General features: G+C 43.7%; 1 protein-coding gene across 3 annotated transcripts in view; it reads right to left on the bottom strand.

Moving 5' to 3' along the window:
- The window catches only part of COL15A1 (collagen type XV alpha 1 chain), a 1,471,644-nt gene that overhangs the window by 689,622 nt on the left and 756,885 nt on the right, over positions 1-25,137 (bottom strand). For all 3 annotated transcript variants that reach the window (XM_089690361.1, XM_089690362.1, XM_089690363.1), the window contains one exon: positions 13,814-13,966. In XM_089690361.1, coding sequence (XP_089546487.1) covers positions 13,814-13,966 — 153 coding nt within the window. The remainder of the gene's footprint in view (positions 1-13,813; positions 13,967-25,137) is intronic.

Raw genomic sequence — 25,137 nt, 5'->3', positions numbered from 1 at the left:
CTTTTTTTGTTTATAGCGTGAAAAATAAAAAGCGCACAGGTGATCAATTACCACCAAAAGAAAGCTCTTTGTGTGAAAAAAAGGACTTAAATTTCGTTTGGGTGCAGCATTGCATGACCGCGCAATTATCAGCTTGAATTAGGGAAGCGCCGAGTAGCAAAAAGAGGCCTGGTCATTAAGGGGGGTAAATCCTCTGGAGGTCAAGTGGTTAAGACTGCATGTTGTCAGAAAGGGTTTGATTGGCTCAGCTCTCAGCAGTACCAGAGTGTTAGTGGGAGTAGCAGTTTCATTACAGAGGCACAGAACTACAAAACCAGGATGCTATGCAAGGAGGAAGGGGGTAAAGGAGCCACGTGTGCCTTTGCAGAGGACATGTGGGAGATAGTCTGCAGCCCCTACTGTTGAAGTACACTGACACTGTTTCCAGAACAGCAGAGGTTGCTAAGGACAACGGTTATCTACAGCAGCTGAAGTCAGCAGCAACTGTGATCCTTGGTACTAGTCACCCGCGAAGGGCAGTTACCGACAGCAACAACATCTCCCACCGCAGAGAGAGGTCAGAGTGTTGGAAATCGCAGAGGAGGCATGTGACCATCCCAGGTGAGGCACCTCAGAAATTGTGCAGCACCGACAATTGACAACAGAAAAAAACTAGCAGAGAGACAGAGCCCCATTCATCACTCCTTCAAGGAGTTAACCCCTGGAGACTGTTCTTCATGGATGTGGTGAGCAACTGCTAACCAGTGACATGTCTGCCCTGAAGAGCACTCCACCAATTCACTAAAACAGGACTGTGCAACACAGACCTACACAATGTTACAACCCTACAGTATACAAGTGAATTTGTGACTGAGCCTAAAGAGATGTCAGTTTAGCTGGGGACATATTGCTGCTAAAGTTGCAGGGGGTTAATACTGGTCTATAGTTATACCGCTATATATGTATATACATGAATATTGTGTTTATTGATATTATTGTGCCAATTCTAGAAGGTTTGTGTATTCAGTGCATTTAACTGCTATTTTTCAAGTTAATTTGCAGTCTATTTGCAGAGTTTTACCTGTTTTATTAAATCTGTTATGAAACTTCCCACAAGGTTTACTGCTGTGCTGTGGAGACAGCAGCAATGGGAGGCCGTACAGGGACCCATGACACACTCTGGACCTGGCAGCAGCATGAGGAGGCGGTACAGGGGCCCATGACAGATTACGGGCCTGGCAGCAGCATGAGGAGTCGGTACGGGGGCCCATGGCAGATTACGGGCCTGGCAGCAGCAATGGGAGGCCCGTAATCTGCCAGCACCCTATGACAAAATGGAACCCACCAGCAGTGTGAGGAGACCTGAAAGTGGCACATGGCAGAGTGTGGCGATGGAGACAGCAGCAATGGGAGGCCGTACAGGGACCCATGAGACACTCTGGACCTGGCAGCAGCATGAGGAGGCGGTACGGGGGCCCATGGCAGATTACGGGCCTGGCAGCAGCAATGGGAGGCCCGTAATCTGCCAGCACCCTATGACAAAATGGAACCCACCAGCATTGTGAGGAGACCTGAAAGTGGCACATGGCAGAGTGTGGCGATGGAGACAGCAGCAATGGGAGGCCGTACAGGGACCCATGAGACACTCTGGACCTGGCAGCAGCATGAGGAGGCGGTACGGGGGCCCATGGCAGATTACGGGCCTGGCAGCAGCAATGGGAGGCCCGTAATCTGCCAGCACCCTATGACAAAATGGAACCCACCAGCAGTGTGAGGAGACCTGAAAGTGGCACATGGCAGAGTGTGGCGATGGAGACAGCAGCAATGGGAGGCTGTACAGGGACCCATGAGACACTCTGGACCTGGCAGCAGCATGAGGAGGCGGTACGGGGGCCCATGGCAGATTACGGGCCTGGCAGCAGCAATGGGAGGCCCGTAATCTGCCAGCACCCTATGACAAAATGGAACCCACCAGCAGTGTGAGGAGACCTGAAAGTGGCACATGGCAGAGTCTGGCGATGGAGACAGCAGCAATGGGAGGCCGTACAGGGACCCATGAGACACTCTGGACCTAGCAGCAGCAAGAGGAGGCGGTACAGGGGCCCATGGCAGAGTGGCGAAGCGTAAGCAGCTTAAATTGAAGGCCATACAGAGGCCTATGTTAAAAATAATAACATGTTTGGGGCATGATTCATGGCGGATTTAGTCAGTTGTGTCAGGAACTGGTGGTTTGAAATCCAGACTAATCCACGCCTGATTCATTTTCACAAACGTGAGTCTCTCCACACTTTGGGTGGACAGTCGTGTCCTCCGCGGAGTTACAATACCTCCTGCCGCACTAAACACGCGCTCCGATGCCACGCTACTGGCCGGGCATGACAGCCTTTCAAGGGCAAATTCAGCTAGTTGGGGCCAAAGGTCAAGTTTCGTTGCCCAATAGTCAAGGGGATTGTCTACCTCGGTTGGCAGGGTGCAGTCCAAGTAGGCCCAAGCCTGTTGTTTGAGGTCCTGCTCCAGGTCCACCTGATGCTGCTGCTGCTGCGGCTGGTTAGTAGTTTCCTCACTGCGCTGGTGAAGAAAGCTACTCATCATCGACTGCAGACTGAGGCAGCCGCTGCTGGTGGAGCTGCCACTGCTCCTACCACCCCACCCCTCCCCTGCTGCCATGGCAGCGGAACGCGAGCGCACAGGGCCCACAGTGTCTGAGGATGGACGTTGGTGCAGAAAGGCAGAGACCAACTGACTACATAGGTGGTTTTTATAGTACGTTATTTTGGCCTCCCTCTCAGCAGGTGTGAAAAAGGCCACCATTTTTGAACGTCAGCGAGGGTCCAACAAGGTGGACAGCCAAAAGTCATCCCTCTGTCTGATGGTTATTATTCGGCTGTCGCTACGCAAGCAACCGAGCATGCTATGGGCCATTTGTGCCAAGGAATGCGAGGGACTCCCTGCCTCCATCTCCACAGCATACTGCCACGGTGCGTCTGGGTCCTCTGTCTCCTCCTCCTCCTCCTCTACCAGATGCTCCTGCTCCTCCACTCCTGTCCGCTGAGTGGAAAAACCCCCCATTTCACTCAATAATTCCTGAGCACCAATGTCCTCCTCTACCTCCGCCTCTTCTTCCTGTCCTGCCCCCACAGGGGTCATGTGGCGTTGAGATCTGTGCGCCACATCTACCGCACCCTGACCAGCCATTGTTAACAGCATTTGTTCCAGGACGTGCAACAGAGGAATGACGTCGTTCATCCCATAGTCCTGCCGACTCACGAATAGCGTGGCCTCCTCAAAGGGCCTGAGCAAGCGGCAGGTGTCACGCATGAGCTGCCAATGGCTGACATCTAAGTTACACAGGGGAGTACCTTTATCCGCTTGTAACATTAGGAAACCGGTGATGGCCTTTCGCTGTTCGTAAAGGCGGTCTAACATATGTAGGGTTGAATTCCACCTTGTTGCAACGTCACAGCATGAGGAGTCGGTACGGGGGCCCATGGCAGATTACGGGCCTGGCAGCAGCAATGGGAGGCCCGTAATCTGCCAGCACCCTATGACAAAATGGAACCCACCAGCAGTGTGAGGAGACCTGAAAGTGGCACATGGCAGAGTGTGGCGATGGAGACAGCAGCAATGGGAGGCCGTACAGGGACCCATGACACACTCTGGACCTGGCAGCAGCATGAGGAGGCGGTACAGGGGCCCATGACAGATTACGGACCTGGCAGCAGCATGAGGAGGCGGTACGGGGGCCCATGGCAGATTACGGGCCTGGCAGATGACGACGAGGCTGCCAAGTGCGATCAGCCTCATCATCATCAATTAGGGTCTCCTTGCCTCACTACTAGCCCCCTCGGCTGCGTGTGGGTCAGGAGACAGACCTGTCTCTAGACCGGCTACCGAGCCACTCTCCTCGCCAGTACTTCTTCGCCTGGCTGCTGAAGAGGCGGATGTCTCCCCCCGTTCCTGACCGCCCTCTGTTAGCTCTTCCTCACTGTACAGTGGGGCTGAGCCCACAGCATGCGATACTTCGCTTGGTGAGGGAACACCAAAGGACAGGGGCAGGTAGAGGACACGTGATTTCAGTGGGCTTGCTCCCGGGCCATGCCAACTAACGGTTGTGTCTGACGTACCCACCGACCGTTGGCTGTAGGTGTCAGAGGTGACCTGGGAAGAGGAAGACGACCGAGCCAACCAATCGATGATGGCAGGGTTGTCGGTGGAGACACGACCGCTGGATGACACCGGGAGCACTGGCCTCTGGCTGCGACTAGTGCTGCCTCGACCCCTTCCTCTGCTGCCACGTCTGCTCGCTCCTGAAACATTGCCTCCTCTGCCACTCCTCTGCGTGTTGTCTGACATACTCTTTAATTCAACGATTCTGTGTCCCTGAGTAACAATTCTGTGTCCCTGAGTAACGATTCTGTGTCCCTCAGTAACGATTCTGTGTCCCTGAGTAACAATTCTGTGTCCCTGAGTAACAATTCTGTGTCCCTCAGTAACGATTCTGTGTCCCTCAGTAACAATTCTGTGTCCCTGAGTAACAATTCTGTGTCCCTGAGTAACAATTCTGTGTCTGTCCCTGAGTAACAATTCTGTGTCCCTGAGTAACAATTCTGTGTCCCTCAGTAACAATTCTGTGTCCCTGAGTAACAATTCTGTGTCCCTGAGTAACAATTCTGTGTCTGTCCCTGAGTAACAATTCTGTGTCCCTGAGTAACAATTCTGTGTCCCTGAGTAACAATTCTGTGTCCCTGAGTAACAATTCTGTGTCCCTCAGTAACAATTCTGTGTCTGTCCCTGAGTAACAATTCTGTGCCCCTGAGTAACAATTCTGTGTCCCTCAGTAACAATTCTGTGTCCCTGAGTAACAATTCTGTGTCCCTGAGTAACAATTCTGTGTCTGTCCCTGAGTAACAATTCTGTGTCCCTGAGTAACAATTCTGTGTCCCTGAGTAACAATTCTGTGTCCCTGAGTAACAATTCTGTGTCCCTCAGTAACAATTCTGTGTCCCTCAGTAACAATTCTGTGTCCCTGAGTAACAATTCTGTGTCCCTCAGTAACAATTCTGTGTCCCTCAGTAACAATTCTGTGTCCCTGAGTAACAATTCTGTGTCCCTCAGTAACAATTCTGTGTCCCTGAGTAACAATTCTGTGTCCCTCAGTAACAATTCTGTGTCCCTCAGTAACAATTCTGTGTCCCTCAGTAACAATTCTGTGTCCCTCAGTAACAATTCTGTGTCTGTCACTGAGTAACAATTCTGTGTCCCTGAGTAACAATTCTGTGTCCCTGAGTAACAATTCGGTGTCCCTCAGTAACAATTCGGTGTCCCTCAGTAACAATTCTGTGTCTGTCCCTGAGTAACAATTCTGTGTCCCTGAGTAACAATTCTGTGTCCCTCAGTAACAATTCTGTGTCCCTCAGTAACAATTCTGTGTCTGTCCCTGAGTAACAATTCTGTGTCCCTGAGTAACAATTCTGTGTCCCTCAGTAACAATTCTGTGTCCCTCAGTAACAATTCTGTGTCCCTGAGTAACAATTCTGTGTCCCTCAGTAACAATTCTGTGTCCCTCAGTAACAATTCTGTGTCCCTCAGTAACAATTCTGTGTCTGTCCCTGAGTAACAATTCTGTGTCCCTGAGTAACAATTCTGTGACCCTGAGTAACAATTCTGTGTCCCTGAGTAACAATTCTGTGTCCCTCAGTAACAATTCTGTGTCCCTCAGTAACAATTCTGTGTCTGTCCCTGAGTAACAATTCTGTGTCCTTGAGTAACAATTCTGTGTCCCTCAGTAACAATTCTGTGTCCCTCAGTAACAATTCTGTGTCCCTCAGTAACAATTCTGTGTCTGTCCCTCAGTAACAATTCTGTGTCCCTGATTAACAATTCTGTGTCCCTGAGTAACGATTCTGTGTCCCTAGGTAACGATTCTGTGTCCCTAAGTAATGATTCTGTGGCCCTAAAGTCTCTCTGGCCCTAACTCTGTCCCTAATACAGACAGGTCTGTCTCTCTTGAATGACCGCAGGCTAATGGAGAATTGTAAGATGGCCGCAATTTATAGCTCCACCATTACACAGTGCTGGCTGGCTGCTGATTGGCTAATGCGATCACATGTCATAAATGAATGCATTATGGGTCAGCGCGCCTTGTCTGCGCGCCTTCCCAGAGATCCCCGCTCCGTCGCCACACATGTCGCCGCCATTTTTGGGAAAATTCGATTCGTGCATCCGAAGTTGGCTAATTTTCGGATTCGGCGCGAATCGAATATTTCCCAATATTCGAAACGAATTCCGCTTCGCCATGTTCGATTCGCTCATCTCTAGTTGCCACCTGTGCAACTGGGAACAGCAGCAACTCAGCCACGAAGTGGTAGGCCATGTAAAATAACAGAGCTAGGTTAGCGCATGCTGAAGTGTTCACATGAAGTGTTGAGAGAGCAAAGAACACCCCCCTTGTGTTCTCCTGTGTTCTCTGTTTACATTTTGTTCAAATGAAAAAAATCAGTATTTTTTGCTAGGAAATTAATTTAAATTTTTTAAAGCAAACACCCTAGTGAATAAAATGGTGGGTGCTGCAATATGTCACATAGTACTCGCACAGCGATTTTTCAAACGCAATTTTAAAAAAATACACTTTTTTTACTTTTAATGCACAAAAACACAATATATTGGCCAATTATATGGTAACATATAAAAGATGATGGTATGCCGAGTAAATAGATACCAAACATGCTTTAAAACTGCGCATGCCCCGCGCAATGGCGACAAACTGCATACATTTTTAATATCCATAGGCAACGTTTTAAAAGCCTTTACAAGCTACCATTTTCAATTCACAGAGGAGGTCTAGTGTTAGAATTACTGCCCTTGATCTGACGTTCATGGCGATACCTCACATGCATGGTGCAACTGCTGTTTCCATACTGGCACAGGGTCAACGTTCATGAACGCAGGTGTGCGCATTCGCGGGGGGGCGAGGGTATCTTTTTTTTTTTTTAAGTTATTTTGATTTTTTTAATTATTTTTACACTGTCTCTTTTTAATTTTTTTTTTTTATCACTTTTAATGCTATCACAGGGAATGCAAATATCCCCTATAACTTCAATGGGCATTGTCATATATTCTGTTTTGAGAAATCTGGGTTCTATCAGACTCTCGATATCTCCTCTGCCCTTAGATTATCTAATCAACGCAAGATCGGTGTGATCAGATGCTTTCCCAATTTACAAATGGTGCTGTTTATATCCTGCGAAACTGAAGTGATGTAATGCTTGTAGCTTCTGATTTCTTAGGCTATAGAGATGATTGGCACCATTCTGGTCTCCAATCAGCTCTATGGTCAGCTGGCAGAAACACCAGCTGCATTCTCAGGTTCCCCCGATGGCACAGGACTGCCCGAGAAGGCTGTGGAAGGCAGCAGGGGAGGGGGGTATTATCTCCCGCTGCTTGTAAAAGCAATCCTGCAGTGAATTAGATACTAGGATTGCTTTTACATGAAAGCCGATCGCCAGCTGAAAAAAATTATACCAGGATGATGCCTGCAGCTGTAGGCATCATCCTGGTATGACCATTCAAAATCCAGTGATGTACCAGTATGTCGCTGGTCCTTGTTGGGTATATATGCTATGTTCTTTTTTTTGTATGCAGCCTGTGGACTGAATGAAAAAAAGAGAAGAAATCTCTGCCAAAAAAAAATAATGTGTGGTATGCCCACCATTAAAATATACCGCCCTGCATCCACCCACATCTAATGGTGGGCACACATTAGGTCACACGGTGTCACATGCACCAGTTCCAAGATTGTACAAATGTCTAAATAGTGGCACGCTTGAATAAAAATTGTCCATATATAAGTGGTACTTCATATGGAAAAAGGATCACACCAAGTCCCAAACTATCTTGCCACTAATCCCTATGTAGTCTGGGCATCCTGGGGGCTCCACGTGACTTTTCCCTTTTAAATCCGAAACTTATAAGTATAGCCTGTTGTCCTCTCACAGGTCTTCTACATCTTGACCCCATATCTGGCATGCTTGCTGGGGAGAAATTGTTTGAATGCAAGGCAGCGTGAAAAATTAAAGAGGGACTCATCAACGCAGATTTTTTGTTGGGGAGTATAGACATCTGCAAATTTTTGGTTAAAGTGATTTGTGAGGGGCTGCATTTTGTGGAGCCGGTCAAATTCAGGGTCACCCCGAGGACGACACAGTGTATTGTCGTTGAAATGCATAAAACACATTATACTCTCATATCTATGCCTGGCCATGACAGTAGAGAACACGGGCATATGATGAGTCGAGTCTGTGGACCAATACAACCACAATTCATTTTTCAATTCATGTTGAGGGTTAGGCCCAAAAAAATATATAAATTCAGGAACTGTAATGAGTTTCCGTGTGAATGGTCTGGCAAGGCTTGAATTTGGGTTGGCGGTGATACATTGTTGTGCATATAAAATGCTTTGATCCACAATCAATGCATACAGATCTTTTGTGAAAAACAGCTCCAAAAAATCAAGGGGAGTAGTTAAATTTGCTATTTCCACCTGAATTCCGGGTTGGGCAGTAAGTGAGGGAAGTACGGGTGCTGCAAAATTTGTGGGCTGCCAATCGGGATTTGTGTAACGTACATGTGACATGATGTAACGTGTATGTGACATAAATGTACAGATTTGAGTAGATAAGATGTGATCAGTAGCAATATGTAATCTTAACTGTAGGAACATTTCATTGTCATTAAGGATGTATATTCTGTAGGGACATTCCATTGTCATTAAGGATGTATATTCAGTCCTTGTCATTGGGGAAATGAGGTACTCTGACAGTGGTCATCAATTAGCATCAATTAGGCTGAAAAGCCCGGCTTCAGGGATGTGACACCTTTGTGTTAATAAGGTTGTCACCTTCTGGTGAAACCGGTTTAAAAGAAGTGGCTCCAGACATTTCGGCTTCATGAAAGCAGGGGGCTCGATCTGTCTGGGGGAGATAAAAAGTATATCCATACATCAAAAGGGGTGTGTTTCATCTCATCTGTCACGGATCCACCCACACGCCACGCCCACAGCGACTAGCTAACCGAGGCACGCACGTATGGCCGTGACAGGGGGTATGAGGGAATAAAGGGGACTCAATTTGAATATATAAAACCGTATATAAGATCAGCCGTGATACCCTTTCACAGCCCGCACTACCTTTGGCCACCACCAGATGGAGACTCCACTCCAATCCAGCTGGTCGACCACACACTGGCAGATACAAATCTTATATACAATCTGATGCACTGATTAGAGTTGAGGACCAGCTTAGTAATTACCCACCCTTCTAGAGTCCCTCCAGCTACCCTACAGCTTGAACCCCGATGTTAATCACCCTTCCACTGTCCACACCCCCCCCCCCCCCCCGCACCAGACACACCACAAAAAGTAGCCTGCCACCACCCAACAGTTTATCCGCAGAACAGTCTGCTGGGACACCCCACACACACAGATCTCCGTCTGGCCGATCTGTTACCTTTTACAAGTTACACACAGTGCAATTGCATATAGATTGGCAATGAGCTTGACCGAGCGTTTAAAGGCACTAAAATACGATACAATCTAATCCAATCTAATCTCTCCAATCTAATCTAATCTCTCCGAAGATATGAGCACATGTTTAAATACACAGAAGTCACTAATTACTTTTAAGATTTAATTTCCCGAAAGTGGGCATGCATAAAATATGTACAAAATATAAAAAGTTACAGAAATACAAAAAATACAAGAAGACACACAAATGACTATTCACTATAAAATAAAAAGGGAATAAAACAGAATAAAACTTTTACCAAGATCTATCCTGCGACTGGAGCAAGTCAGAGCATCAGCAATCCATCAGTCAAATCGAACTGGCTCCATACGAATCACAAAAGTCCCAATGCCCGGATACTCCTTTTATGGGGATATGGACATAGGCGGGACATTAGTCCTCGGCCAATTGACCATGGGGGGCTACTCTTGTACCTGCCCACAGGATGTTCTGGATGCTGACCTGCCCAAGTTCAATCGGACTAAGGCCGGCTTGAAACACCAAGTCGGGGATTGGATTTCTGGCACCAGCGCATCGGCCTGATCGCGACAGTACCAAACACCATTCGACTGTCGCCATCCAGCGCCAACTAAGCATTTCCTGAATTTTTCTGGCCTTCTGCCTAACCCACAAATATGATTTTTTGTGCTGATGTAGCCTACATAATGCCCTACAAGAAGGGAGCATTTTCATCTTTCTGCAACTAATATTTTAGCTTTTATAAGAGATGAAACATATGGATGTACTTGATGTATGATGTTTGATGATATTTGATGTATGGATATACTTTTTTAGCTCCCCCAGACAGATCGAGCCCCCTGCTGTCATGAAGCCAAAATGTCTGGAGCCACTTCCTTTAAACCAGTTTCACCAGAAGGTGACAACCTTATTAACACAAAGGTGTCGCATACTGGAAGCCAGGCTTTTCAGCCTAATTGATGCTAATTGATGACCACTGTCAGAGTACCTTATTTCCCCAATGACAAAGACTGAATATACATCCTTAATGACAATGGAATGTCCCTACAGTTCGATTACATATTGCTACTGATCACATCTTATCTACTCAAATCTGTACATTTATGTCACATGCATGTTACATCATGTCACATGTTGTAATGAGTTTCCATGCAAATGGTCTGGCAAGGCTTGAATTTGGGTTGGCGGTGATACATTGTTGTGCATATAAAATGCTTTGATCCACAATCAATGCATACAGATCTTTTGTGAAAAACAGCTCCAAAAAATCAAGGGGAGTAGTTAAATTTGCTATTTCTACCTGAAACCCCTGTTTGGGCAGTGAATGAGGGAAGTAAGGGTGCTGCAAAATTTGTGGGCTGCCAATCGGGATTTGCAAGCACATCCGGAAGGATACTTGGGGCTCTACGGGCCTGTGTGCGAATTCTTGGTGGTTGCAGGACAATACTTGTGCTCGCCAGCACACCAGCTTGTACTGCACTTATGGGACTCGCCACATCACCAAGTCATACTGCAGTGCTGGTATTATTATTATACAAGATTTATATAGCGCCAACAGTTTGATCAGTGCTTTACAATATAACGGAGACGGTACAGAACAATACAGTTCAATACAAGAGGGTTAGGAGGGCCCTGATCCTGGGAGCCTACAATCTAGGAGGTATGTGAAATACCAGGATGTACTAGACTGCTGGTTCTCGCCAGTTCACCAAAAGGTAGTGCGGCACTAGTACTGGCACTCTGCTGCATATGAGAGTCATCAAAATTTACTGGCAAGTGCTAACAGAGATCAGGCCTGATTCTGTGAACACTGCAGTTTTGTGTGCAATGTATCAAGTGACAGCAGTGACCTAATGACACTGCACTTGCTGGGGGAGAAGGGGGGGGTAAGCGTAGGGGCTAAACGCAGGGACTGGTGGGTGCCAGGGCTGATCCCGCTAACGCTGCATTTTTAGGGACACTATACTAATGTGAACGCTGGTATAGTGTTGATATGTTCAAATATATTGATCCGTTCAGAGACTATACTAGCAATGGAGGTTTATTGTGCATGAGCGTGTTCCTGGCAATCAAGAGGTTAAATGTGATTACTGGTGTACTGACGGGCAATCTGACGCCATCTGGGAGAGGCACCTGTGCCTCCCTGTAGCGGTATTTCTGCTATAGGGCAGTCAGGACGTGGTTACATAAGTGGTTAGTGTTACGGTGCTGCGTTTCTTTAACTGACAATTGCGCGGTCATGCAACACTGCACCAAAATGAAATTTACATCCTTTTTTCCCCATGAATTGAGCTTTCTTTTGGTGGTATTTGATCGCCTGTGCGTTTTTAATTTTTTGCGCTATAAAAAAAAGGCCGACAATTTTGAGAAAAAAAACAATATTTTGGACTTTTTGCTATAAAATATGTCCAGTAAAAAAATCTTTAAAAATCAAATTTAGTCATAAATTATGGCCAAAATGTATTCTTTTTTAAAAAAAAAAAAAAACCAAATACGTCTAAATTAATTGGTTTATGTGAAAGTTATAGCGTTAACAAACGGAAGTATAGATACTGGATTTTAATTTTTCTTGTACTAATAATAGCGGCGATCAGCGACTTATGGCGGCATCCAGCGACTTATGGCGGGACTGAGGGACTGCAGCGGACATTCTGACACTGGGGGGGAGTGACTTGGGGTCACTGACATCCCCAGTGACACCAATACAGTGGTCAGTGCAAAAAAAACCACTGACACTGTAATAATGGCACTGGAGAGGAAGGGGTTAACTTTTGGAGACAATCAAAGGGTTAACTGTGTGAGGGGAGTTTTTTTCTAGGGGGCAGGGGTGTGTACCTCTCTGTTACACACTGTTCCGGAAGGCTGTGTCCAGCAATCCCGTAACAGTGCGCTGAAAGCTGACAGGGAGGAAAGCTCCATTGAAAACAATGCAACCTTCCTCCCCGTCTGTGTTTGCCGGCAATTACCGGGCTCCGGTGGGTAATCACCGGCCGGGACCCGGTGATTGACACCTGCGGTCGTGATCTATGCCTCACGTGGGGCGGTCTCACGCCTCGCGCATGCCCCCCTACCCCGGAATGCAGGATCACGTTTATATATAAGATCCTGTGAACAGGGGCCGCTTTGTAGCAGTATATGTACTGCGGGCGGTCCCTTAGTGGTTAAGGACTATTTGCACTTTTATGGGACATTCATTTACTATTTATTTATTGTGTATTGATTTTTATCACACACCAGTCCGTTTCATATATAATTTTTATTTCACTTTATATTCCTTGGATTTCACATGTACTGGGCACTTTATGCATTCATCAGTTGTGTATATAATTTGATAATTATATAGCGCTGCACTTCTATATTATTTATGCTACCTTGAAGGTTACAGGTTCCTTGTATAGTGCATTTTGCTGCTACACAATTTTCAAGTGCTCGCTGAGTTTCTATACATAAGCAAATAAATATAAGCTGACAGGGATAATTCATATTTTTTATCTTGGTCACAAAAGCAAACAACCTGGAGAGCTAACATCGGTACAAATCTGTACAAATCAGTACAAATCAGAGGAACACCTGCTTAAAAAAATTTCTAACCAAAATAGATAATTTGGTTAGACTGATTTTGATTTCGTAGCTACTTGGTAGTAGACATACTTATGCTCAAAGAAAGTGCAAACTACAATTACCCTTATCTATTCCTAATGGCTTCAAAAAGAGCTTTAAGTGCACCATGTAACTTTTTCAAGTTTCTTTGTCATTAAAGAAGTATGGGGTTTGCATTTACTGGCTTCCTTCTGAAAAGTCTAATTGACTGGCTCTCTGACTTAAATACTTAAAAGTCACAGACCTGGAACAGGCGTGTGCAGTGTAATATTACCAGTGTAGCTCTCCCAGTTATGTTAAGAGTACAGCTTTCTCAAGTGTAATCTGCAGGACTGAGTTGACATTGTGACAGTCCAATGCTACTTTTTCATTCATGTATGAATGACAGCAACTGTTGCAGTTTTCACTAATAAACCCTAATTATTGTTTACGACTCCTTAAATGTTTTTATATTAACATTTAGTATTCTCATTTTATTCCAGCAGGAGGATTTTAGGATAATTTTCACAACTTTCTCCTTAGCTCCTTTGTTGTAAAGAAGCCTTTGACTTTGGATTCATTTTTTTTACAAAATTCTTCATGCTTTTGTTGTTAGAACACAATAACAGCCATACTAAGGAAGCTATTCAAGGAACCTACTTTGTTCGTATCTTTTGCTATATTGCAAGGAGTAATTACTTGAAATAATAACTCACCTCGAATCCAAGCCTATAGTCATGTACAGGTGGTCCTGGAGGCCCTGGTGGACCTGGCAGTCCTGGTGGCCCTCTACTTCCTGGGATTCCCTGTGACCCTTGTTTCCCATCAGCGCCGAGCGGGCCCTGTGGTCCTTGTAATCCCAGTTCACCCTATAAAATTAGTGTATGATAAGACATCTTTTCACATTTTCTGTTACATTATACTGTATTTCACTTTATTTACATTAATTCAGAGGAAAATAAATCAAATATATGCATTGTTGTCACTAAACCAAATTCTTTAAATAATCTCCCTGATTGGCCACATGATCAAATTTAGGTGACTCTTTGCAAATACAATTCAGTTATGCAAAACTAGGACAAATACACTCATTAAAGCAAAGACTTCAGTGGCAGAAGTTCAGAAAGTCATGCTCCAGTGTGTGGAAGACCCCAATTCAAACCCTGGGAAATTCAGCTCCAAACAGGCACTAATCAATAGAGGTGCTAAACCTTTAAAGGATAGGTTTAACTTTTGAACAAGTTATATGGTAGAACTGAATTTAGGATGTAACATAAACATGTTACATCCTAAATTCAGTTCTACCATATAACTTGTTCAAAAGTTAAACCTATCCTTTAAAGGTTTAGCACCTCTATTGATTAGTGCCTGTTTGGAGCTGAATTTCCCAGGGTTTGAATTGGGGTCTTCCACACACTGGAGCATGACTTTCTGAACTTCTGCCACTGAAGTCTTTGCTTTAATGAGTGTATTTGAAAGTCTTTGCTTTAATGAGTGTATTTAATGAGAAGACCCCCTTCTCCCCCTTAGCCTCCCTTTCCTGTGACAGAGGGTAGGGGTTCCTCTACCGCCTGCGGCTGCTATAACACCTTAAATTGGCTTTGCCACACAGCCACATCATTCACTCACAGGGATCTGTGAATGAATAAACAAGTCTTATCTGCCACCAGAGCATGACTTGTAGTTTTAATGGACTGTGAAAATGTTGAAGTGTTCATAGTCAATTGACACTTCCTACAGCTCTTAAACCAACAGAGGTATGGGCACAGAGCTGTAGAAAGAGTCTTCAGGAGTCTGACTATGCACCCCCGATTTCCTGCAAAAATATGTGCATTTATTCTTTATCCATAAATGTAATCTTATCATTCAAATAACAAGACAAAGGATATTCTTTATATACATTTTTCTTCATTACATAATTTTCTGCACACAGAAGGAAGAAGGAAGAAATATCGGTGGTCAATGGGAGGAAAGATGCTATTACATGAATTGATTAAAAAATATCAACACAACTGGTCAACTGGCATAAAAGTAGTCAGCATTGGTGATTAGTGGAATGATATATAATCAGTATTGGCAGTTATCTTCAGTAGTCAGTAGGAGGAAAAATCATCAGCTTTGGTGGTCAATGGAAAGGAAAATTGTCAGTGGTTGTGGTCATATGGAGGAAAAATGTTTTGGCCTCAGCAGTTTGTAGTAGGAACACTGTCCCTTTGTTGGTGTTAGTGGGAGGAAGGCTTTGTCCCACCAATGGTGTCACTGGGAAGGCTATGGAGGCAGTCACCAGGGAAAAAGAGCCAGGAGCGCTGGTGGGGGACCTGAGAAGAGGAATCGGGATGGTTTTATGCAAAAGTATAACGTTTGTTATTTTTTATTTATCTATTTTTTAATTTACCTTTACAATCACTTTAAAGGTGAAGGTTGCTGACTGACTGTTAAGAGTTCAGATACCTGGAAGTTAGGACACCTGTTTTTTTCTATAGGGCTCAGTGCAGAAACAGTGGGCACAGCCATGGGCTGCTTCTGTTGACTCCCCACTTAGTGCCGGTGGAGCGATAATTGATCTTTACCAGTCAGGGCAATGGCAAGCGGCTTGTGTTGTACATCGCAATGCTCATCATTTTCAGCAACAGAATGAATGTATAATATCAGTTATTGCCCAGATGGTACTGACTCTCCACTCAGTGTAAGTGGGGCAATGATTGATCTTTTAAATATGGAGTACTAGGCAGAGAATCAGCCCTGTGTCTGTAATATGCCTTCACCACCTGCCTGGTGTCCAGTCTCCTACAGACAGACAACATCCAGCATAAATAAGAGCAGATTTAGTCAAAACAGCATCACTCACGTCACAAAAATAGGAGGAGATGGTTAAAGTGCAGTGCTGTAGCGCTTCCATAAAATGTCAATAAATTGTACTTCTGTCTGGGGTGGAGCTAGAGCCAACAAACAGAAACATAGAAGAAGATCCCCTTTTAACACAACATGCGACCACAGCTTAGAACGAGCCAAAGTGCAATGGGTCACCTGAGGATTCCATAAGAATTTAAAAATTGTAGTGATATTTCTTAAAGGGAAAAAAAAACTTACCTAGCAATATTAATGGTAGCCAATCAGCTTCTAACCTCAGCTTGTCCAATTAAGCTTTGGAAAAAAAACCTGGAAGCTGATTGGTTTTTATGGAGAAGTACACCTGATTTTGCACTCTTCAGCTTTAGTAAATAAACCCCTTAGTTCTTTTAGATTTGAAATATACAATTCTAAAGCACCAAGAATGTCTTTTGTCAAGCACATAAAATACCACAGAAGTATATTATCTGTTAGGTAAGTCTTTCATGATCTTTATCACATCCTTCAAACAAAATGAGCTTAAACTGTAACTTTTACAGTTCAGTTACACTGCCAACACTGCACTAAAATGTATTATATGGGTGCAATTCTCTCAGACAATAAGCAATGAAATGGCAGATTGGCAGAGGCAGATTGGCAGCCATCGCCGGGAACGGAACCTGTTTTTTTTTTTTCTTAGGTCGGCGGCGGGCATCATGATTGACGTTGGATCTACTGCAGGGGACATTGTTTTAGTTTTTTTCTTTTAATAAAGGACTTGCAAAGACCATGTCCTGTCTTTTTTCACACTACACTTGTTGTGGGGAAAAGGCCCTTGTCCCCATCAACATGGGGACAAGGTACTTTGGGGGGAGCCCCCCTGCCCCAAAGCACCCCCCAGTGTTGAGGGCATGTGACCTGATATGGTTCAGGAGGGGGGGGCGCTCACTCGTTCATTTTTTTTTTATTTTGTCGTGGGAGTTCCCTTCAAAATCCATACCAGACCCAAAGGGCTTTTTTTTATTCTGGTGCTGGTTTTTAAATGTAATTACCGATTTTTTTTTTTCTTCACTATAGCTCAGAAATTCAACTGTCACTTTCCCCCCAGCTAGAAGAGAGAAAATTTTCTTTCAGTTTATTTCCCCAAGTTAAAAGAAACAATGTCTCCTTTTAGTTTCTTAAAAGAAACAACGTTTCCTGTAACTCCAGGGAAAATTACAGATAATCTTGTGACCTATAGTGAAGAAAAAAAAAAAGCCGGCAATTGCATTTAAAAATCAGCACCAACATACACTTCGTATTGCAAAAAAATTAGTAAAAAATGTGTAAACCGAGGCATTATTTTCAATGAATTTTCATTCGATAACCAAAAATTACGTTAACCGAGGCATTCATACCACTTTATAGTGTGTATATATATATATATGTAATCTCTTGTCAGGTAGGTTTAACAACGCATGGCAGCATATATGCGGCCATAGGTAAAACTTTACTGTGCTGAGAGTGTGCTCCCAGCATAGTAACGAACAGGTACTGGAAAGCTCCTGGTGTACACTTGCGATCAGGAGCTTTCAGATCATATGACCGCTGTGACTTCCAATCACAGCGGTCACATGATCGACGTGCTTTCCTTTGCCTTCCAGCATTTAGATCTGCTTTACTCTTTTGCTGCCAGATCCCTAGGACATATGAATCTGACAGTGAGAGATTTTATACACAATCCGGTCCAGTGGCTGCAGCCACTGGGATTGTGTCTAGAACTGAGAAGCAGACTCCTGCCTGTCAAGTAGAAGCAGTTGGGCGGCTGCGCTACCGCCCGATTGCTTCCACACACCCCCGGTACTGGTGCCCCCCCTCCATGTAATCCGGGCTTCGCTTGCCCATCTGCGGGCCCTGGGCCAACATAATGGGTACTGGTGGGTAGAGGGGAGAGAGAAGATCAGACTCATTTCCTCTCTCCTCCCCTTCTTTCTTTGACCCGGACATCACATCCAGGTCACCCCTGTCAACCCCCTCCCCAAAGTCTTGTGGGACATGTGACAGGTCCCAGAAGACAACAGGGCCATTCAGGAAGCGCAGTGATACTACCGCATGTGCAGTGGGCACCTGGCTGTGAAGCCACAAGCTGTCACAGCCGGGAGCCCACATTGAAGATGCCAGTGCCTGGAATACAGGATGGCCGGTGAGACGGGCTGCTGCGGGGGCAACACGGGATCATGGGACAGGTGAGTGGCTGTTTTTTTAAAAGTCAGCAGCTACAGTTTTTGTAGCTGCTGATTTAATTTTTTTAGAGTGAGTGGAACTCCACTTTAAGCAAAGAAAAAATTTTTTTTTGCAAATATATAAAGTTAAACACAAGCACATTAAATCCCCCCCCCCCATAATTTTTCAGGCCCCCAAGCCCCACATATATGCACATACGAACGTAAACATATACGCCAGAGGTGCCAACGTGTGAAAAAGTAAATTGCTATACACATGTTACATATTGCCATGCACACCGGAGTGAGAGCAATAATTCTAGCACCAGACCTCCTACATAGCACTAAACTGATGACCTATAGGGGGCTTTTTAAGGTTTCCCCTTCAGAAAATATAGGGTACTGAAGTTTGTTGCATTTCATGGGCGCACACAGATTTAAGGTTTGACAAGTTGGGTATCTCAGTGCAACCTCGTCTTTTATATTTTGTAAACATATGGGTAATTTATTGTGTTTCAATGACCTAAAATTCACTTTAGTGTGTTTTTTACTGAAATGTTGCATTTCCTAGACCTTTGCTGTGATATCATGTGACATACAAATTTGGAACTACCACTATTTTATTCTCTAGTGTGTCTACTTTTAGAAAATATATAATGTTTGGGGGGTTTGTGTGATCTTCATACCTAAAATGATTTTTTAAACATATGCACAAAAAAAGGCACAGGCAGTGAAAGGGTTAAAGGGCTGGAAGGGGTTACGAAACCTGGGCTATTCCTATGGTTAATCCTGCTGTCTCCATCCTAAACAAACATTTCACTGTACCTAAAAAAAATTGTGTTTTTTAATAAGAAACACAACATAGTTACAACAAGTAACATTTAAACATTGCCTTGAAAGAAATCTATCATAGGCAAAAGAGAAACAGAAGCAGGAAAATCATGAACATAAGTGAACAGCATGTCAATCTGCACAGTTTGAAAGCATACATCTACATAAACCTGCACATCATTAGATTACATTATTTGTCAAAAGTATATTGCTTAGGGAAAAATCTGGACTATCTGAGATACATACAGTTGTGTTCAAAATAATAGCAGTCAGACATCACTAACCTGATCAATCACTGTTTTAGGTAGAAATGATATTTCTACATGGCAAATAATTTACTAGCAGGTGTAGTAGATTAATAGCAATCCAACAGACCCAACATGCTGCTGATTCTGTGTAATTGAATCACTAATTGAAAGGGGCATGTTCAAAATAATAGCAGTGTGGAGTTCTATTAGTGAGGTCATTCATTCTTTGAAAAACAGGTGGCAATTAGTGCCTTTATTTAAGGAAGGAAGGCAGCAAATGTTGTACATGCTGATTACAGTGCATTTCTCTCTGAAATTCAGAAGAACAGCGTACTTTGATTAAAAAGTTGATTGGAGAGGGGAAAACATATAAAGCAGTGCAGAAAATGATAGGCTGCTCAGCTAAAATGATCGCAAATGCTTTAAAATGGCAACCAAAACCTGAAAGACGTGGAAGAAAGGGAAAAACTACCATTCGAATGGATAGAAGAATAGCCAAAATGGCAAGAACTCAGCCAACAATCAGCTCCAGGAAGATTAAAGAAAGTCTAAAGTTACCTGGGAGTACTGTTACAATTAGAAGACGCCTATGTGAAGCCAAGCTATCTGCAAGAAGCCCCCGCAAAGTCCCACTGTTGGAAGAAAAGACATGTGCTGAAGAGGTTACAATTTGCCAAAGAGCACATTGACTGGCCTAAAGAGAAATGGCGCAACATTTTGTGGACTGATGAAAGTAAGATTGTTCTTTTTGGGTCTAGTGGCTGGAGACAGTTTGTCAGGTGACCCCCAAACACTGAATTCAAGCAACAGTACACTGTGAAGACAGTGAAGCATGGTTGCGCAAGCATCATGATATGGCAATGTTTCTCATACTACGGTGTTGGGCCTATTTATCACATACCAGGGATCATGGATCAGTTTGAATACATCAGAATACTTGAAGAGGTCATGCTGCCTTATGCTGAAGAGGAAATGCCCTCGAAATGGGTGTTCCAACAAGACAACGACCCCAAACACACCAGTAAACGTGCAACATCTTGGTTCCAGACCAACAAGATTGACGGTATGGAGTGGCCAGCCCAATCCCGGGATCTTAATCCAATAGAAAACTTGTGGGGTGACATCAAAAATGCAGTTTCTGAGGCAAAACCAATAAATAGAGAAGAACTGTGGAATGTAGTCCAATCATCCTGGGCTGGAATACCTGCTCACAGGTGCCAGAAGTTGGTTTCACACAGGTTGACCAAATCTTAGTAGTGAATTTCATGGGTTCAAGCAATTTAGGAAAGGGTGAGAATAGTGGCATGTAATGAAGGAGACGTAATAATGAACACAGGTGAATTGGGTAAATATAACTTAATTCGATCTCCGCCCATTTATTTTGAGGTTCCTGGGTGAACCATGGTAGCATTTGTCTCAGATGGGTCGCTAAATAATATTTAATAATATCTGGTACCCCAATACCCTCATTAGTTCTGGGTGCCAGAAGGACTGACCATGTTATCCTGGATTTTCTAGCATGCCAGATAAATCTAAGGAAAGTTTGCTGTAAAGTGTGGAGTTGGGCCCAGGGGATTGCGATTGGCAAAGTCTCCAAAAGGTAAAGTAGTTTTGGTAAAATTGACATCTTTAAGACATTAACCTTACCCAAGAAAGATATCCCAAGAGAGTCCCATTGATTAAGAAGGGTATAGATTTCCCGGAATAATGGGGGATAGTTAGCTTCAAATAATTGGGCATAGAAGCAGCAAGAAATCTTGGGAGGGGATATTCAGGGCATTGCTTCCATCTCTGAGGTGTTTATTTTATAACCAGAAAGCTCACTGAATATTTGTAAAAGTTAATACAAAGTAGGTAATGATAAGTGAGGCTTAGTTATAGTCAAGAGAACGTCATATGCAAAGAGAGAGAGTTTATATCCCTTCCCCTTCACAGTCACTCCTGCTATATCAGGGTGTGCTGTAATTGCCGCTGCTAATGGTTCAAGACATAGCACAAATAGGAGTGGGGACAGAGGGCAACCCTGCCTAGCTCCGTATAGCATAGGAAAAGTATCAGACGTAGCGAAGGGAAGTTTAACCTGAGCAGTGGGTTGTGAATACAACGTCTTAATAGCATTAAAAAAAAGGCCCCTGTATTCCTACATATCGTAACATTTCAAACATGTAAGGCCAACCAAACCGATCAAAAGCCTTCTGAGAATCTAAGCTTATTAATAGTGCCGGCGTTTGTGGACATCTACTAAATTAATTGTACGTCTAGTATTATCTCCTGCCTGTCTCGGCAGAACAAACCCCACTTGGTCATTATGAATGATTTTAGAAAGTAAAGAGGCTAGACGATTTGCTAATAGTTTTGTAAAAATGTTATAATCTGTATTCAGCAATGCTATGGGTCTGTAATTAGCTGGGGTCGTTAAATTCTGGCCTGGTTTGGGAATGACTGTAATATGTGAGTGTTGAAATTGTGAATGGGGAACCTCACCTCTCAACAGAGAAGAGTAAAATTCCAATAAGGCAGGACCAACATCAGCTATAAATTGTTTATAATATGTGTACGAGAATCCGTCTGGTCTTGGTGCTTTATGTGTCGGTAGCTCCTTAACAGTTGCACTTAGTTCCTCCATAGTGATGGGCGCGTTTAGAACTAGTCTATCTTGCCTTTTCAATTTAGGGAGCTGGAAAGTTGAAAAGAAGGCATCAAAGGTATCTTTATAAAAAGGGGGGTGTACGTCCGGCACTAAACAGTTGTAGAGTTTACGATAAAACTCTCCAAACTCTTGAGCTATTTGTTGTGGGCAAAAGGTAGGGGTCCCATCTGCTGTAAATAGAAATTCAGGAGCGGGAGAGGTCAAGTGGGCTTTCAGTTTGTTAACTAACATCCTATGAGGTTTATTTGCGTAATGATAAAACTTCTGTTTAATTCAAAGCAATTGCTGTTCGAATGAGCTAGCCTCTAGTGTCTTAAGTTGATCTTTAAGTTGTGTCACCAATCGAAGTCTAGAAATAGAGGGCGTGTCTATACACCATGTTCCAAATTATTATGCAAATTCTATTTAAGTGTCACAAAGATGAAATATTTTGTTTTTCAGTGTAACTCATGGATGGCATTGTGTGTCAGGGCTCTTTTGATCACTGAAAACAATCTCGGACACCTGTGATAATTAGATTGGCCAGTGAGCCCAATTTAAGGAAAAACTATCAAAGGACGGTGTTCCACATTATTAAGCAGAGCACCATTTTCAAGCAATATGGGGAAGAAAAAGGATTTCTCTGCTGCTGAAAAGAGTGAAATAGTTCAATGCCTTGGACGAGGTATAAAAACATTAGATATTTCACGAAAACTTAAGCGTGATCATCGCACTTTTAAGAGATTTGTGGCTGATTCAGAGCACAGACGGGTTCGTGCAGATAAAGGCACATTGAGGAAGATTTCTGCCAGATCCATGCATCGGATCAAGAGAGCAGCTGCTAAAATACCATTATATAGCAGCAAACAGATATTTGAAGCTGCTGGTGCCTCTGAAGTCCCATGGACATCAAGGTGTAGAATTCTCCAGAGTCTTGCAACTGTGCATAAACCTTCTATTCGGCCGCCAATAACCAATGTTCACAAGCAGAAACGGCTGCATTGGGCAGAAAAATACATGAAGACTAATTTTCAAACAGTCCTGTTCACTGATGAGTGCCGTGCAACCCTGGATGGTCCAGATGGATAGAGTAGTGGATGGTTGGTGGACGGCCACCCTGTTCCAACAAGGCTGCGACGTCAGCAAGGCGGTGGTGGAGTCATGTTTTGGGCCGGAATCATGGGAACAGAGCTGGTCAGCCCCTTTAGGGGCCCCGAAGGTGTAAAGATGACCTCTGCAAAGTATGTGGCGTTTATGACTGACCACTTTCTTCCCTGGTACAGAAGGAAGAACTATGCTTTCTGTAATAAAATCATCTTCATGCATGACAATGCACCATCTCATGCTGCAAATAATACCTCTGCATCAATGGCTGTTATGGGGATAGAAGGAGAGAAAGTCATGGTGTGGCCTCCATCCTCCCCTGACCTCAATCCTATTGAGAACCTTTGGAGCATCCTCAAGCAAAAGATCTATGAGGGTGGGAGGCAGTTTACATCCAAACAGCAGCTCTGGGAGGCTATTCTGACATCTTGCAAACAAATTCAAGCAGAAACTGTCCAAAAACTTACAAGTTCAATGGATGCAAGACTTGTGAAGCTGCTATTAAATAAGGGGTCCTATGTTAAAATGTAATGTGACCTGTTAAAATGTTTAAAAAGTTAAAATGTTGTTAAAAGTTTGATTGAAATAGCTTTTGATTTCAGTATATATGCTGCAAACACAACAAATGACAATTTTCAGTTCTTTACAACCTATAAAGTGTTAATAGTTGAGAACATGAGAATTATGCTGACTGTTGTTTACATAAATTATTTAGGTAAATGAGAAATATATCATTTGCATAATAATTTGGAACACGGTGTAAGTTCTTTTTCCGCATGGGCCAGTTGGACCATAAGTTCAGTCTTTTGATTTAGTCTAGATTTCTTAAGACGTGAGCTTCCCATTATAAACTGACCCCTAATAAATGCTTTATGAGCTTCCCACAATGTTGAGGAGGCTGTCACAGATCTGGTATTAAGTTAAAAAAATTCCCGCAAGGCTTTTGAAATAGATGCACTGACCTCTGTATTCTGTAAAAATGTGTCGTTTAACGCCAATGGCAAGGGCGAGAGTATGGTAGATCAAGAAACAGATCTAAAGCCAAAAAAGAGTGATCCGACCAGGTGCTGGGAACAATATCAGAACTGATCCCCTGTTTAAGTAGGAGAGATGAGAGTAGAAAGTAATCTAATCTGGTGTAAACAGGATGTACCAAATAAAAGAACGAAAACTGTCTAGCATTCAGATTTTGTATTCTCCAGATATCAAACAGCCTATGTCCCCTGGTCCACTGACGGAAGGACGCAGATTTCTTCAGAACATGTTTCGAAGGCAGTTGGCCTCGAAGGGATCTCCTATCGCGCGCAGCGATCCTGCTGACAGAAAATTTGAGGTGCTTTTAACAGCTCTCTTGAACTTAGCAGACCCAGCCCTTCAGCCCGCTCTTCCTATTTCTGTATGTCAAAATGCAGCTAACTGGTCCAGAACAATGAACAAACAATATGAACCTGTCTTTCAGGATCATGCATTTGCAGAGCAATTACAATAAGTTCCTCCTGCTCTTTTTTTCTGTGTAGATACTCTTGTTCATGTCATGGGACAAATATCTAGAATATTTGGTGAGGAGCTTGACCAATTCATTAAGGAGGTCATGGACGGAAACATTTTGCTTCTTCAAAGAAAGGTCATAAAACCACCCTTTTCAAGAGCTCCTAATTGCTCTAAATGCAGAGCACCTTCATGCTGTCCCCAGGCTTTAATTGTTTATACTAACTTCAACCCTTCCTTTTGGTTCAAGGCTTGGCATGTAAATATCACTAAACCCTCTCTGAAGCTCTCTTCACAATTCACCTTTACTCCTAAGAGTGGAGAGGGCATCTGTTGCAACTTTCTGGGTCACAAACCACCTCTTATCCCAGGGAGTCGTATCAGTACCGCCATAAGACAGGTTCAAGACACTCTACTCAAACCTGTTCATGTCACCAAATCCAAGCAGAGGTGTCTGTCTTATTTTGGACTTACAATCCCTCAACATATTCCTTTGGATTCCAATTCTTTGTATGAAATCAGCAAGGTCAGTAATCACCTCTCTGAGACAAGAGGGAAACATGGCATCCATGGACATTCAAGATGTCTACCTACATTTTCCCTTTTTCTTTCCACATCAATGATTTATATGCTTTGCTGTGGCAGATGACCAGCTTCAGTTTGTCATTTGGCCTGTCCTTTGTTCCCAGGGTGTTCACAAAGATCTTAGC

The sequence above is a fragment of the Staurois parvus genome, unplaced genomic scaffold (genome assembly GCF_062004578.1).
Source record: "Staurois parvus isolate SC_StPar_1 unplaced genomic scaffold, SC_StPar_1.0 ptg000527l, whole genome shotgun sequence".
Lineage (NCBI taxonomy): Eukaryota > Metazoa > Chordata > Amphibia > Anura > Ranidae > Staurois > Staurois parvus.
This window is presented reverse-complemented; position numbering and strand designations above follow the sequence as displayed.